We start from the raw sequence: 15,034 nt of genomic DNA on the forward strand, positions 1-15,034 counted from the left end.
TACCATGTTTGGAAGAACAATTACAGTATCACAGTTGAACGTTTTTATTTCATTACTTCGTACGCTCAGGTTCCTTCATAGGCATGGGTTCGTATGTCCCGCTCAGTCTCTCAACATAAGGTCTTGCCTTCTGCATGCCGGTCCCGATTTTGTGTAGAATACCATGCTTCTCGTTGTCTTCTCCCTCAGCCCCATGGTCCTCACGCGCAGTCGTGAAGGAATCGTGAGAAGTAGCTGATGCGGTAGAGTCGACGGATGCTTTGTTTTTGTGATTTTTCTTGTGTATGATGGGGAAAATGTGGGTTGACGGTGACTTGGGTGAAGTAGGTGAAGTAGGTGATGTTGGAGACATGGGGACTGGGTGCGCATCTTCGTAGCAGATCGAGGGAGGATGAGTGGACTCGTCGACGTCCATGGAGAGACGGGAGGGTATCGAGGATGGTCTAGTTGGAGAACTTGTCGGGGACGTTCTTGCCGGTTGCTTTTTCGAACATGTCGCGGGCTCCATCTGTCTGTTCTGTTGTTAGCCGGATGGCTTTCAGTAGTGTACATGCGTAGAGTACGTACAATCTTCTCGTTGACACCTCGGTTCTTCTGCGTGTCCTGTCCCATGGAACCACCGAACTTTTTCTCGGCCGTGTCAAGGCCTAGAAAAGTGTTAGCAAACCATGCAAAGCAGTTCGGTAGTACAGTGCGTACCCTTGTCAAGGTAGTCTTCCTTCTGGCCGGCAGCAGCGTTGTTGGTGTTGGAGTTCATTGTCGCGGAACTTGGAAGTGTTGACGTGTAGGGGACAAAGACTAGCCTTAGGGTCAAGAGGCTATTATAGTGTCGAAAGAGATGTCGGGTGTAGGAACGTCGTCATCACATCATGCGTGCTATATATCTAGAATCTGCCCCCGTCTCATAAGCTTCTTATCGGACGAACGCTGGCAGCCGTCGTAACCGGTAGTCAGTCGTCAGTTATGGCATCAATGTTACAGACCACTTCGAACCGTCGTATCAAAGGGAGAGGAGGCCCACTTTCAGCCCTACCGCAGGGTACCAGGCGTCAGTGTGTTCGTCACCGGTAGCCAAAACTTGGCTTTCGGGCACTTGAAACTTGGCTTTGGTATTTCAGGCGCAGGCATTCGATTGTAGGTTACCAAGCTTTGGCTGCATGGTTGCAGAGGACGCCAGTCTTGCGTACTAGAGGTACAGATCAATGCCGCTCCTGCGCCCCGCTTTGGAATGATCCAAATTACACTTGCGTGGGTTTGACGCCGTGGGTTGATGTGATGTCATGTCTCTTATCGGCATCGGTCGATCCTTATCGGGCATGACGCGTTACGGGCTGCCGGTGAGCGAGACGAGCGATGTCGGTTTTTTGAGCGAATGCACGTCAAAGCAGGGTCCAGTGGTCATTGCCATTTCGGGTCCTGTTGCAGTACGCTGTGGAACCGCATGTGGAGAAGCGTGGTGCGTGTGGAGCTGTCAGTGTCAGGATGTTCCATGATTGCAACCTGGAGTTGAGAATCCTCTGGTTCGGTACCACTGAACATGTTGAAAGAGGCTTTGTCAAGGGCGTGCAGAGAGAAGGGCGATAATGGGGACAGACATTGTGAGGTAGACATGTTGTGCATTCTGCTCGTACTAACTATACAGGCAATAGGTGCCATTCCTTCCATCACATCGTTGGCGATCGAACGCAGTGTCGAGCCATCTAGGGCCGTCAAGTCATAACCAATAACACAATGACCTTGAAGTCATCCGCTAGGTATACCATCCGCTACAACGGAACAAGGAACAGGCTAGGGTATCTCAGATGGGTATTGGGCCTGGTCTGCCGATGTGGCAGATCACAGGCGTTAAGAACAGGGGCCGTTCGTAAGCGACCAGAGATATACGTGTAGCACCAGTGAACGCCGGTGCTAGAACGCGCAGAAAGAAACAGAAGACGCTAAACCGCAAGACAGGAATAGAAAACAGCAAAGATGTACAGGGGAATGTGACAGCGTATGTGTGGGGACACTCAGGCGAAATGTTTGATGAGGAAATGCAAGAGCTGACAGAAATCGCGATGGAGTTCGACGAAGAAGTTCTCCTGACCAACAATTTCAGCCAAGCTCTTGGGTCTTGTTGCGTCGCGAGAGACACGAGGAAAGCCGTCGGGATCAATCCTCTTTGCAGACAGGAAGGATGACACGGGCGTTATGCTGCGTGTAGTGGGCGAGCTGGCAGTTGAGGACAAGTGTCGCTCTTTCCGCGGTGAGGTGAACATGGGAGGCATGGAGGACGCCGAGGTACCGAGAGGAGGTGTGTCGGGAATGGCAGACGAAGGCCGTGTCTCGCGCTCGACCTTCTCGGCCAGGGCAGCGATTCGATTCGCAATGCCTTGGAATACCTCGGTGACCTTGACCATAGCTTTGGTGGCCTTGCGACAGTCGCGCCCGACCATGGCAATCAATGCGTAGTGCTTGATGGAACCACGTGCCCTGGAGTCTTGGATACGGAAGATGTAGGCAATGGTGTAGCCGGCTACGGGGTCTCCAAACATGATGGCTCCAGACGAGTTGCCACGTGGAAGAACCTCTGTGGAAAGCGTGCGCATGCATGTGCGCTTCAAGGAAGAGTAGGTGGTGGGCGATTGTGGTTGGTTGGTGGAGATGTAGGTCAGGGTGTGTGTGTGCATATTCCTCGAGGTGACGAGCGGCGAAGGGGGGATAGAGTTGGGGTAGGAACTGGCGTTGCTCTCGAAGAACTTGGATTGCTCCGTGTCGGACAGCTCAGAGGAGTGCGTGCTGCTGGCATCGTCGGCGAGATAAGGCCCGCGGACAGGGTAGTTCTGAGAGCTGCGCAAGACTGGGCTGCCGTTGCGTCCGCGCCCGTCTTTGGAAGGGCTCCCTGGTGCGCCGGTGGGGAGTTTGTCGCAGAACTTCTTGGGCACGATCATCTGGCAGTTCTCGCATGAGTCCGAGTCGGAATCAAAGGTGCTGCTGGGTCTCCGCCCGCCGAAGCTGCTGTCGGACGAGGAGAAGCTTGGGAAGTAGGGGTTGTGCGAGGGCGAGCGAGGGCTCGTGGGCGGGGTCTCGAAGGGCGAAAGCTTGGGCAGGCGGCCCAGCTTCAAGGAAGAGGGCTGGTCATAGAGGCCATAGTTGGCGTAGGCCGAGTGCGGCTCGTCCGTGGGCGGCGTGACGCATGGATTGCAAGAAGCACAGGGCGCAGTCGAGGCTTGGGTGCAGATGATAGACGTTGGGCCGTGGACCTCGCAGAAGTGTGCCAGCGAGATCTGTGTACATGTGGGTCAGCAACAAGCAGCAGCAGCCAGGAGAAACAAGGATTGAGAAACAGGAATCGAGAAACAAGAATCGAGAAACAAGAATCGAGAAACAAGAATCGAGAAACAAGAATCGAGAAACAAGAATCGAGAAACAAGAATCGAGAATCAAGTAATCAGAGTCAAGTAATCAGAGTCAAGCAAGCAGAACCAAGTAAACAGAACCAAGTAAGCAGAAGCGCACGGACGCCATACCGTAAAGTCCATTCTCTCCCTCTGTCGAATCTCTACGACCTCATGGTGTGCGGGCGTGCGGGCGGGTGGGTGTTGCTTGCGGCTCAGCTGACAGATGGATGCAACGCAGAGGGGTGGTCGTCACACTGCTCAATGACTAGCCAGAATGCGGCGGGCGTGTGGTGGTGGTGGTGGTGGTGGTGTCGCTGTGAGTGGCAGACGTGGGCAGGGCGAGGGTTCAGAAAAGCAGCGCGGTGGTGATGTCGCGTGGTGAGGGCAGTGGGTGGGAGAGTGGTGTGTGGCGCTGGTTGGGGTGGGCTGCGTCCTGGACTCCTGGGAGGGTTGCAAGCGTTAGGCTGGGCTCAAAGGAATTATAGGGCGGCCAGCAGATGCGAGCGGCGGGCGACAGAGGGAGACGGCGGGACCAAGCTCGCCAAATGCACGAGCCACGATATAGCAGCTGGTCATTACGGCGACGCGGAACCGTCCACCCTGCTAGCCATCCATCGTGAGAGGCCCGAGCGCCCGAGCGCCCGCCCGCCAGCGTTTGTTGCGGTGTATCATCAAGTCGGCGTGATTGGCTGTCCGTGGTGCCCATGTCATGTCCGTGCAATGTGCCGGACCACGCAAATGCTCGACGCACTCGACTGTTGACTGTTGACTGTTGACTGTTGACTGTTGACTGTTGACTGTTGAGGCGCACGCCGGACTGGACAAGGCACCGTGCCGTGGATGCTGCGCTGCGCTACGTACGTAGGTGACTGACGGCAACGACACCACACGTCGACTACGAGGCAGCGCTCCGCAGCACGCCGGCTCGCCTCAGGCTCTGCGCGTTGGACAGGGTCGTGCTCCTGCTCTCGTTCCGGGCATCTCGTGTCCCATCTGCGTCCGGACTCCGGGGAACGCACAGAGCCCAGTCCACAATGTCCACAATCCATGTTCCCAGCAGCCTGGCGCTGTGACGGCACTGCAACCTCGCCGGAGTTGCATCTGCGCCTTGGACGTTGCCAGCCAATCATGACGCACCAGCCATCTGCCCATCTGCTCTCGACGCCCCATCGACGCCCCATCGACGCATCCACCGCTAATGGGCTGGAATGCGCTTGGTGCTCCCGGTCCGGCTGCTCCCAACTGCCATTCTGGCTCCGCCATCTGCGCCTTGGACGTTGCCAGCCCGCTTGTCCCTCCACGCCTCGCTCACCACCACCTGCTGCCCCTGGCTGTGCAACCCTGCAACCTCATTCCCGCCTCGTCTTTCTCCCAAACAGACGCTCCACAATCTCGACGACGCCTGCCCCTGCCCGGCCTCTCACACGCCGTGCGGAAGACGTGTTTTGCCTGCAATGTGCATGCACCGCCCTCAGATCCCTCCACTGATTGCCTCTGCACCTCTGCCACGCTGCTGCGCGCCTTGCTCCGCTCCAGTGTCCAGGGTGGGGCCCAAGTGGGCCGCAGCTGGCCTTGCAAGGTGCATCTGCTTGCCTCGTCTTTTGCGCCGCAACGGTAATCCCCGGTCTCGTGTCTTCATTGGCCTCACGGCCTCGCCCCGCCTCGCAAATCCGCCAGCTGCTGCAGGTGGCTTAGCGTGCCACACATGTGACGGCTTTCGAGAAGCTGTGCACGACCTTCTTCCATCAAGTGGACCCTCCAGCCACGCAAATCCACCTCGTCCGCTTGCTCTGCTCTGCTCTGCTCGCCGACCGTTCGTCGTAGCTGGCAGCAACAACTGCAGGGTCTGCAGCCCACCAGGTCAATGCTGTATACGATCCCATGGCCTTTGCTTCTCCCTACCAGAACACCGGGACAAAGCGGCATCGCAGACCATCTCCTCGCTCCAACGGCTATCGTGATGGCTCAATGGGGGGCGTCGTACAGGCAAAGACCAAAACGTGCATCTGCCCGCACGCCAAAGCTCAGAACTCAACAAGCTCTCTTAGCCGCCTCGTGTAGGAAGGTCAGGAGCAGCAACGATGTGCTAAAACTCGAGAGCCCTGAAGTTGCGCAGCGCACCCACCCACTGCTTCTGATCGCGCGCCGTGCTCTTAGTTGCCGCCGAATTTTGAGGAAATTGTGCGTATAGCGCGCTACGGAACCAAAGCTGTACGTAATGCATAGCCCTTGGTGCATCGAAACAGACGGACTAGAGAATACTGCGGCTACAGACCTCAACAGAGCAAATCTCACCATGCTTGGCGAAAAGTCCAGATGGCTCGCCTGACCAAGTCTCCATCGGAACCCGAAATGGCAGGTGCAGGCATGTGCACGCATTTGCAGCCAGTTGCCGTTTGAATTTTTCTACGGCTGCCGTCTACCCTCTTCTGTCTTCTACTTCGTCGTCCATGTCAACGCACTCTGGAGTCGACACCCGCAAGATGTCGTATCCCATAATCTCGTTGATGTATTTCTTCGAAGTCTGTAGTTCTTCGTACCGCGCTTTCTCTTGAGCAGTAAAAGCTCGACTCCCGGGTTTCATCATCTCCGCTATCCCCGGTTCCCAGATCTGGTCGAGCTGCGTGATGCCAATACTGGTGCATGGGATGTCGTCCAGCAAGGCAGGTGACACAACACCAACGTCTTTCCAGTGACACCTCCAGCACTTGCTCGCATGTGGCGACAAGTGCGTGATGTACGCATGCAGATATCTTCTTCGATCACTGTAAGTGGGACATGCAAGCAGCTTAGCAACCTGCCCAATACCTCCCAGTATCAGGAAGAAAGCTATATCTTCTGAGCAAGCAGCATGGTTCGACCATCCTCTCAGGAAGCTGCCTACAGTTCGACTTCGGCACGCAGAACGCAGCTTCCGCCTGAGCACCTGCAACACGAAGCAGTACATGTAGAAGTACTGCAGTCGCAACGGCGCATCCATCTTCTTCATCGTGTTCAGGTCTTGGCTGATGATACAGCCCGTGGTGCAGATGTCATATCCAATGTGTGACCGCGGTCGAATCTGCCCCAGGTCTCTGTCGAGCACCGCTCGTCGATGCTCTTCGAGAAAATAACCAACGCCAAACACGAGTGGCATCAACTTTTCGTACACAGAAGTCCAGAGCTGTTGTTGACGAGGATCGACTTGCTCTTGCACATCACCCAGGAGGAAGTTGGCAAGCTGTCTGCTGAGTCGGATGGAGGCAATATGTCGTCGCCGCATGGCGAGAAGATATGGGAAGTCTGCTTCGCTTGGGCTTGTCGTTGGGTACAAACGCAGGTGAAGACTACCCATTCGATGCTTCACCCAGTGTCTACTAAGCGAGGGCGCAGAGCTTGCCACAAGCACATTCAAGATGCGACATGTTCTACGCAGTGCCAGCAGATCTGATATGCACAGCTGACTCAGGATCAAGATGTGGAGTTCATTGGGCAGTCCAAGTAGAGCCTCAAAGAAGGGGCTGGACACGCATCAGCATGTCTTCGCGACATTTCGACTCATTCTTTCGACTTACCTCGACAGACTTGAAGACAGTTGTTTGTCCCAGACTTCGGTCCGGACACCTCGTAACGAAGCGATGAATCTAACAGCCGCTTTTCGATAGCTTGGACGTTTCCGCTTGATTCCCTTCTCCACAACAGCCGCCGCAGATCGATACCCACTTCTGTCTCGGTCAGGCCCTCCAAAGCCACTGCGCGATTTCTCCATTGGCAATGCCATCTTCCTCATCTCGTCTGCAGATGTTGGGGGGCGTTTTGCAGCAGTCGGCCGACACTGACCGGAGGCTCCAGGGGCTCTAGGATCCAGAACAACCTCGCGAAGGTGCCGCGCGCGGAAGTGATGCGTTTGCGTTTGCGCAGCCGCTCAGCGCTTGTGAGACGTCGGTTTTTGATCCGAATTCATGGTCACGGCAGCAGCACCTCCAGAGTCGCACAAAGGATTAGGGTAGAATCGAAGGTGGAAGGTGGGTTGTCGGTCGTCGAGCAATGTTGCACAGGTCACTAGGCAAGGCGAGGGCCAGGCCGTTGGGGCGACGCACTACCAGCCAAGGCTACTCAGCCACGAGGTGCAGGTCTGAAACGTCGGCTCTGCCGGAAATAGGGAGCCAATCAGGCGTAGGCAATCGGGATGCGCACAGCAACCATCCGCGTGAGTTTCTGCATCCCAACATACAGTGCTAGCCATGATAGAAGTTGCGGTAGACCTGGACGATAGAGTGAGGCGCCGCATCTACGCGCCGTCTTTTGTTGTCATCAGCGGTCACATTCGCGAGGCACCTCGACAATCGCGAACCAATCCCGGGCTTTCCAATACACTGGTGACCGCCAAATGCGAGGCGGTATCCACAGAGCTGGTCCCAAGATCTGTGTTGATCCGCAGAGAGCGATCGGCAGTTTGAACCGTTCCTGGAGTCCGTACGCACTGAGACGTATGAGTGCTCTACACCAGCGAGCGACAGGTGTCTCGCACAGCAAAACTGCAAGGCCCAGCATCGGGAAGTCTGCCGTTCTTCCCGAGCTTTGATAGACTGTATGTACTGCGCTTAGATGTTGTACGATTCAAGGCAAGGCGTGACGTGTCAATGCACACGGTCGTACTACCCATTGTTCCATCCATCAGATCTGAGAGATGGTCCTCGGCTGCAGCATACTACACCGCTGCTTCGCAACCCTGAACTTAACGGCCTCGTTAACGAGTCCCCATCTCACCCGGCTCAATTGTACAGTATATTGCATCTCCCATGGCCGATTATCAGGCGCCACGTTCCAGGCGCCTTGTACGTCAGCGGTCGCCATCATCGGTATGCACAGCTTCTCTCGTGTCTCGATCGTGCTGACCACTGCTCGCTTGAATACGGCGACACAGCATATGCACACCATGTGCTCACCACCAGTGTTCCACTTCCCCACCCGAACATGTGCATATGCGAGACACGGGACCTTGGCACGCGCACGCGAAAGCTGCAGTCAAGTGAGGGGCAGTCCCACGTTGACCGTCGGCGCTAAACATCGTTGTTGGCTTGTTATTGCAGATGGAATGTCTGAAGCGGTATATGCAGCGTTTGAATCTGCCGGTTCCTGTTGCCTGTGTAAGCTTGGCTGACGGTATCCCGTGCTCTTTTCGTTTACGTCGTGCTTGTTGGCGCTATACCCCCTTTATGCGTGTCCGTCAACGTTTCCAAGCAACTGCTTCGTTGAGACTCGTGCTTTTCCACTGCCACCCGTATCGTCGTTCCTGCAACGTATGCTGCGAGATCCAGCTCACGTGGGCTTGGTCTTTGCAACGCTTTCAGCAAGTAGGTTGTAGACCATCAGCACTTGAGACTTGCGCGTTCCTTGATCGCGAGGGTGGACGTGGGATTTGGTGTCTTGGCTGGCTACAGTCGACTGGTATTTGTCGACCGACGTACTAATCTACCAACCGCTTCTCTGAAGCCATCAAGAGATTGCACGTCTAGCAGCTAGTCAATGTGATGAGTGGCTCGGTCGCTATGTGAAGCTCCGACAGACTTACCCCATCTTATAGGACAGTCGGATCGAAGCATGGAAGTTCCACTCGATCCCATTCATCGGTACTTACTCACTTAGCGAACAACTCAGGTTCTGGCCTGCAGCACTTGCATCGCCTCGGAAGCGTTCATTGATCCAGTCCTTTGACTTTCTGGCGGGTGAATCCAACCCAGCACAGCACGACTAGCCGCGACATCTGCACCCCAGTTTCCAAACACCCTCCACCACTGCCCTCTCCACAGGCCCTCTCCACACCATCCATCTCACTGGCCCAGAGCACGCTGGAGCCTCATCCAAACCCGCGCACATCCCCAACCAACAAGCCAGCACTACTCCCAAAAGCTTTCACAACCCTTCCCCCGTCCGCGCTAGCCCCCTTCCCCAGATCCAGCAGCCGCTGCACGCTGACCAGACCAGCCGCGCAATCTTGCCTGTGCCTCGTCCAGATGCCCACTCAGGTCCGCCATCACCGATGTCGGTGTCAGCGCGGCGTTGTGGAAGCAACGTGCGAGGCGCTCTCGCTGTCGTGGTGAGCCTTGCTTGCTCACTCTTGTTTCTGGCTTCTCCACTCCTCCGCTCTTTCACATCTGTTTGACCTCGACTCGACTCGGCATAGCTCGATACAACACGACGAACACGACGTGATCCAACCCGGCTTAAATCGGAGGTCAGCGTGATTTTGGATGGGGTGCTGGGTGCTGGGTGCTAGCCGGGTCTGAAGCTAGAGCTGAAGCTGGTGAGGAGGGTGAAAGAGTACAGAGGTTGTGTAGTAGAAATGGAGGTATAGTTCTACATAATTTGTTACACTGCCTTCTCCTTCTACTTTCTATTAAGATATTAATATAAATTCTCTATCTAATTAATCTTAATTTATTTCTTCTGTCTACTTATTCACACACTAAAATCTATAACTCCTCTAGTTAAACTAATACTTCTGATCTGCTTAAACGCTTATATTACGCTAGCTAGTACCCTAGCTTGCTGGGTCTGAAGCTAGAGCTGAAGCTGGTGAGGAGGGTAAAAGAGTACAGAGGTTGTGCAGTAGGGATAGAGGTATAGTTCTGCGTGATTTATTACACTGCCTTCTCCTTCTACTTTCTGTTGAGATATTGACGTAAATTCTCTATCTAATCCGTCTTGATTTCTTTCTTCCGTCTACTTGTTCACACACCAAAATCTACGACTCCTCCGGTCGAACCACACTTCTGATCCGCTCAAACGCTTGCGTCGCGCCAGCTAGTACCCCAGCTCGCCAGCCGTCTCGACAAGCGCCTTGACCAGGCCGTCGAGCGTCGCGCGCCTCGTGCCGCCATTCACCACGACCCGGAAGAACTTGCCGCGCTCGCCTGGCGCAAAGTCGATCATGAAGCCCCTCGGAATCAGCCGGTGCGCAATGTCCTGCGTCGCCTTGCTGTTCCCCTCCGCGTCTGCGCCCAGCGTCCCGTCGCGGGCATGGTAGAAGCACACCTGCAGACAGGGCACGGGTTCGGGCGAGATGGTGATGAACTGGCCGTTCTGCTGGAGTGCGCGCAGCAGGTACTCTGCGTTGTCGAAGCCCTGGGCGACTAGGTTGGACAAGTACGTCGGGCCGTAGTATTGCAGCATGAGGAACATCTTCAGGCTGTCTGCACGGCGTCCGCACTGCGGCGTGAGGTCCGCGAGGTCGTACATGTCGTTTACGTCGGCGCCGTCGTTGTGGAAGAGATAGCCCGCGGGCAGGGTGAGCGCGCTGTGGAAGGTGCGCATGTCGCGGCCCAGCAGGAAGGAGCATGTCATGGGCGCCCCGAGCATCTTGTGCGGGTTGATGGCTATGCTGTCTGCTAGCTCGCAGCCGGCGAGGCGGGTCGAGGCGAGCGAGGTGTTGAAGATGACGGATCCGCCCCAGCTGCCGTCGATGTGCAGCCACAGGTTGTGGCTCTTGCAGATCTTGCTGAGGGCCGGGTAGGGGTCGTATGAGCCATGGACCGTGGTTCCAGCGGTTGCGTTGACGAAGAAGGGAGTTTCACCTCTGTTCTTACTCTCTTTGACTAGTCTTTCCAACTCGTCTGCGCGCATGCGTCCAGCTTCGTCGACAGGGACTCCGATGACATTCTTGCTGCCGAGGCCGAAGAGGTTCGCCGCTTTCTCGACGGAGTAGTGGCCGTGTGCGGAAGTGAAGAGCGTGAATTTATGGCTCCCGTTTCCCTCCGTTTTGGTCTCGGGATACAGTGTGTTGCGTGCGATTACAATGGCGGAGCTGTTCGATGCGCTGCCACCAGGCTGGGAAACCCCGCCGCAGAACCGAGATGAATAGCCAAAGAGAGTCGCGAGGTACTTGGTGGTGGCCTTCTCGATGAGAGTAAGGACGGGCGAGACCTGGTAGACATGGACCTATGGTGGTCAGTATGTGAGTGTACGAATGGCGAAGAAGGGGTATACATTTGTGTTCAGGACGGCGAGAAGCAGTTCGCTGACCACTCCTACGGCGTTTGTGCTGGCATATAGCTTGTCCTGTGCTTGTCAGTGGCTGGGTACTGTTGTAGCGTGTCGGCAACGTACCATGAACCCCTGGTCCCACGTGTTTACACTGTATTTCAAGATGGAGTCGACCAGTCCAAGCAACCTGTCTTTGCCTTTTTCAACATCATCACCGATCTTCAGCTGGTCTTGCAGCAAAGCTTCGAGCTTCTTGGGCGGGTGGTGCTCGACGAGCGCAGTGCGAGGCGCACCGCCTTTGATCGCCAGACCATGGCCGGTGTGCTTGGCGTCTGCATCGCGATCTGCGGCAGCAATGAAGGGAACAATGCGCTCCTGGACTGCGTCGAGCAACTGTATCTCACGTCAGCGCTGACGCACGTCTTGGGTGAGTCGTCATGATGGCTCGGAATGGACGTAAGGGACTTCGGAACGGTTCCGTAGACCTACGTCTTTGACCTCCTCTGAGCGGTTGAGGGGCGCGTCTACGGGGCTGCCATTGCCATTGGTGTGAGATTCCGTCATGTCGCGAGATGTTTTCAAGAGCCAATCTCCACATTCAAGAGGGTCTACCGCAGTGTACAGTGTCAGTGCACAAACAAAGTCAGAATAGCAATCGAATCACGGTACTAAGACACTAGCACGCGTCTCGACGCATCAAAGTGACATCTTCCATTGTTCCGTACAAATCCTCCACCGCATTGCTATGTCAGCGGCAGAATTCTCACGCGCTAAAGGTATCTAGAGACCGAATCAGACATTGTTTCGCAAGACCCACACCCCGGTATTGTGGAAGCAAAACAAGAACGCCTTTTTGCCATGCCTGCCATGAAAATCGGTCAAACTGCTCAAACATTATACGTACGCCATGGACGCGCCTTATTGCGCCACGACGCTGGCCTTTTCCGCCTTCTCGGTCTTGTTGCTGCCCGTTGCCACACTCGTGTCTTTCCTTTCCGTCTTGCGGCTGCCGGCCGAGTCGTTCTTTTTCAAAGCAGCGGTTTTGGCAGCGGCGTGCTTCTGTCGCGCACGCTCGAGTGCGGTCAGGTGCCGCCCGGGTTGTTTCTGGTCGGATTGGCCTTGGCTCTCCGGGAAGGACTGGAAGCCGTCGTTGCCGGCGGTGTATCGTGATTGCTTGACCCAGTCGGGGCGTTTGCGCTTGTACAAGTCCATCCGCCAGTTTCGCCAGACGGCGCGGCCGACAAAGGATTCGCGCAGAGCGCTTTCGTTCTCGGCGAGCTCTTCGGCGACGCGTTCGCGGATGAAGGCGAGACCGTGGGTGCCGTCCCAGATGGCGTCGATGACACGAGATGCCGCGGGGTCGAGCGCCAGCTCGCCAACGTGACCGTAGAACTGCTGGATCATCTTCCGGCGGAAGATGACGGAAGCATGCTTGCAGTTCAGTGCTGCTTGCAGGGTTCGCGATGCTGTGGGATCGCGAGCAAGGTTGAGTGAAAGTTCGGGTGACAAGCTGGCGAGGGAGTCGAAGATGAGGTCTCCGAGAGGCCCCTCGACGGTCATCATAGTCTGGGCCAACAGAGAGCCATGGACCTTCTCCGGCGAGTGGTCGGGTCTGCCGTGGAGCTTTCCATTGGCTTTGCCGTCCTCGTGGAGTGGATCGCTGAGCTTGAGGATGCGCGAGATCTCGAACCCGTTCGGGCCGCTGTAGGCCAGCTCGAGCTGTTTCGTGATGGGAAGGGTATCGACGTCTCGGACGGCGCATCGCTCGATCAGTGTCTTGATAATGGCAGTACGGTTGCGTTCGACGAGGTTGGGAATCTGGTCCACAATCTGGCGCATGGCGTCTGCGAGGTCGTCCTTGCCAAGTCTCTCCAGGATCTTGCCTGCCACATAGCCGGCGATCTCGTTGCGGGCCAGGCTCCCCATGCGCTCCTTGAAGAATTCATTGTAGATGGTCTTGAACAGTTTCCCGGGCGCGTTCTCGATCATGGTCTCGAGCAGACGGGAGCCAATCGGGTCGTAGACGAGGCCGTTGATGAAGGCAGCGCTCTCTGTGCCTTCGGCGATGGGGTCGTCGGGTAGGAGTTTGTGGATGATGGACTTTTCGTCTTTCGCCCGTGACTTGCCAAAGTGCTTGAGCTCCAGCTTGAGGAGCATCTGCAGGGTGGGGTTGCCGAGCGGGTGTGTGGAGAGGGTGCGGAGGTAGTTGGAGTCGAGTCCAGAGACGCTCTTGTCGATGACCTTTTCGAGGGCTTCCTCAAAGGACGTGGGGATGGCTCGGTGCTCCAGCACTCGTTCTGTCTTGTCGGCACCAGCCACGCCGACCTTTTCCTTCCTCTTGCTCTGCACAGCCGACTTGCCCTGCTTCTCCAACGGCGAGCCCGAGAGGATGACGACGAGGACGCGCAGTACGTGGGAAGCGAAGCGGTCTGTCATGAGGTAGCCCAGGTGTTCGTCGAGCTCGGCTAGGGTGAGGAGGAAGAGGTTCTCCATGGAGACGATGACGGCATCGGGGTCGGACGAGGGGGCCAGGGCGAGGTCCGGGTTGGCCAGCTCCTGGGTGACGACGGGTGCGGCGTGGATGAAGAGGGCCTCGCAGCAGTGGGAGGCGAAGCGGTGCTGGACGAGGTGGAGGAAGCTGGTTGGCGTTAGTGGGACGAGGACAGGCATGGCGGAGGATGCATAGCAGATGAGACTCACTGAGAAGAGAACTTTTGGAAGAGGCGCTTCAGCTGGTGCGGGGTGGACAGCAGGATGAGGCGCTCCATCAGGCGGGAGCAGGACTGGCTGTTGGCGATCTTGAGTTCCTTGCCGTCGGCCTCTTTCCAGACGCTGGCGAGGAACAGGGCGCGCTCGTCGGGGTCGGCGAAGTGATTCAGCTCGAGCATCTCGTCGGCGCGCTTGAAGTAGTCCTGCTCGTCCTCGTCCAGCATGCCGTAGAAGGGCATGGCGGCGGGCCGTGTGACGCCATCGATGGCCTCGTCCTGGAAGGGCTCCTCGTCCTGGCCGTCATGCTGGGGGGGGTCGTCGTGCTGCTGCAGGACGTGGTCGGCGTGGGCGTGGGCGTGGGCGTGGGCGTGGGCGTGGGCGTGGGCGTGGGCGTGGGCGTGGGCGTGGGCGTGGGCGTGGGCGTCGGGCTTGTGTCGTTTGGGGTCCTGGTGGGCGTCGTGCTGCTCGCGCTTGCGCTTCTTCTCCTCGCGGCGTCCACGCTTCCTGTTCTCGGTAGGCATCCTGGCGCGAGTGCGGCGGGCGGGGAGCGGGAGCCGAGGCGTGCAGAGGTGCGGCTCAGGGTGTCAGGGTGTCAGGGTGTCAGGGTGTCAGGGTGTCAGGGTGTCAGGGTGTCAGTAGCTCGGCGTGTCAGCAGCGTCAGAGCCGGGCTGGGGACGGCGGTTATATACAGGCACACGGGCCGCGGCGCAGGAAAAGGCGTGTGGGAGAGCGCAGGCAACACGGCAGCAGCGGGCGTGCATCAACGATGTTTTGCACCGGCGGACGGCGCAGAGGCAAAACCCAGAAGACAGAAACCCGCTAACGCCTCGCTTGGGGCTGCGGACTTCTTGATCCTTGGATCGATGCAGATGGATCGGTGGCGTCCGATGCTTCGAATCAGGCAAAAGTGCTCCGCCCCGCTCCGACGCTCCGACGCAGTGAAGCAGCCAGTCAGTGCGAGCCTGCCACGCCTGCGCCAC

The 15,034-nt window shown here is 56.9% G+C and overlaps 6 protein-coding genes across 6 annotated transcripts, besides 7 other annotated features; all 6 read right to left on the reverse strand.

The window, feature by feature from the left end:
* Positions 1-52: 52 nt before the first annotated feature.
* Positions 53-415, reverse strand: EKO05_0009764 (uncharacterized protein; the record flags this gene model as incomplete). Its single annotated transcript, XM_059637612.1, has 1 exon — positions 53-415. The coding sequence occupies one exon, from the start codon at positions 413-415 to the stop codon at positions 53-55; it is 363 nt and encodes a 120-aa protein (XP_059493595.1).
* A 28-nt stretch (positions 416-443) lies between these two features.
* EKO05_0009765 (uncharacterized protein) lies at positions 444-757 on the reverse strand (the record flags this gene model as incomplete). Its single annotated transcript, XM_038942567.1, has 3 exons — positions 444-512; positions 568-647; positions 700-757. The coding sequence occupies 3 exons, from the start codon at positions 755-757 to the stop codon at positions 444-446; spliced, it is 207 nt and encodes a 68-aa protein (XP_038795137.1).
* A 1,252-nt stretch (positions 758-2,009) lies between these two features.
* On the reverse strand, positions 2,010-3,521 carry EKO05_0009766 (uncharacterized protein; the record flags this gene model as incomplete). The annotated part of the gene is made up of 2 exons (XM_038942606.1): positions 2,010-3,266; positions 3,510-3,521. The coding sequence occupies 2 exons, from the start codon at positions 3,519-3,521 to the stop codon at positions 2,010-2,012; spliced, it is 1,269 nt and encodes a 422-aa protein (XP_038795138.1).
* Positions 3,522-3,667: 146 nt separating this feature from the next.
* Positions 3,668-3,691: a tandem repeat.
* Positions 3,692-4,003: 312 nt separating this feature from the next.
* Positions 4,004-4,033: a tandem repeat.
* A 100-nt stretch (positions 4,034-4,133) lies between these two features.
* Positions 4,134-4,184: a tandem repeat.
* Positions 4,185-5,160: 976 nt separating this feature from the next.
* Positions 5,161-5,186: a tandem repeat.
* A 613-nt stretch (positions 5,187-5,799) lies between these two features.
* EKO05_0009767 (uncharacterized protein) lies at positions 5,800-7,149 on the reverse strand (the record flags this gene model as incomplete). Its single annotated transcript, XM_038942575.1, has 2 exons — positions 5,800-6,880; positions 6,935-7,149. 2 exons carry the CDS (start codon positions 7,147-7,149, stop codon positions 5,800-5,802), a joined length of 1,296 nt encoding a protein of 431 aa, XP_038795139.1.
* Positions 7,150-10,166: 3,017 nt separating this feature from the next.
* EKO05_0009768 (Glutamate decarboxylase) lies at positions 10,167-11,909 on the reverse strand (the record flags this gene model as incomplete). Its single annotated transcript, XM_038942503.1, has 4 exons — positions 10,167-11,300; positions 11,349-11,420; positions 11,469-11,738; positions 11,835-11,909. The coding sequence occupies 4 exons, from the start codon at positions 11,907-11,909 to the stop codon at positions 10,167-10,169; spliced, it is 1,551 nt and encodes a 516-aa protein (XP_038795140.1).
* Positions 10,764-10,789: a tandem repeat.
* A 354-nt stretch (positions 11,910-12,263) lies between the features above and the next one.
* EKO05_0009769 (Nucleolar protein 9) lies at positions 12,264-14,575 on the reverse strand (the record flags this gene model as incomplete). Its single annotated transcript, XM_038942629.1, has 2 exons — positions 12,264-13,983; positions 14,046-14,575. 2 exons carry the CDS (start codon positions 14,573-14,575, stop codon positions 12,264-12,266), a joined length of 2,250 nt encoding a protein of 749 aa, XP_038795141.1.
* Positions 14,396-14,483: a tandem repeat.
* Positions 14,576-14,630: 55 nt separating the features above from the next.
* Positions 14,631-14,690: a tandem repeat.
* Positions 14,691-15,034: the final 344 nt, after the last annotated feature.

This window comes from Ascochyta rabiei, chromosome 17 (genome assembly GCF_004011695.2).
Source record: "Ascochyta rabiei chromosome 17, complete sequence".
Classification (NCBI taxonomy): Eukaryota; Fungi; Ascomycota; class Dothideomycetes; order Pleosporales; family Didymellaceae; genus Ascochyta; species Ascochyta rabiei.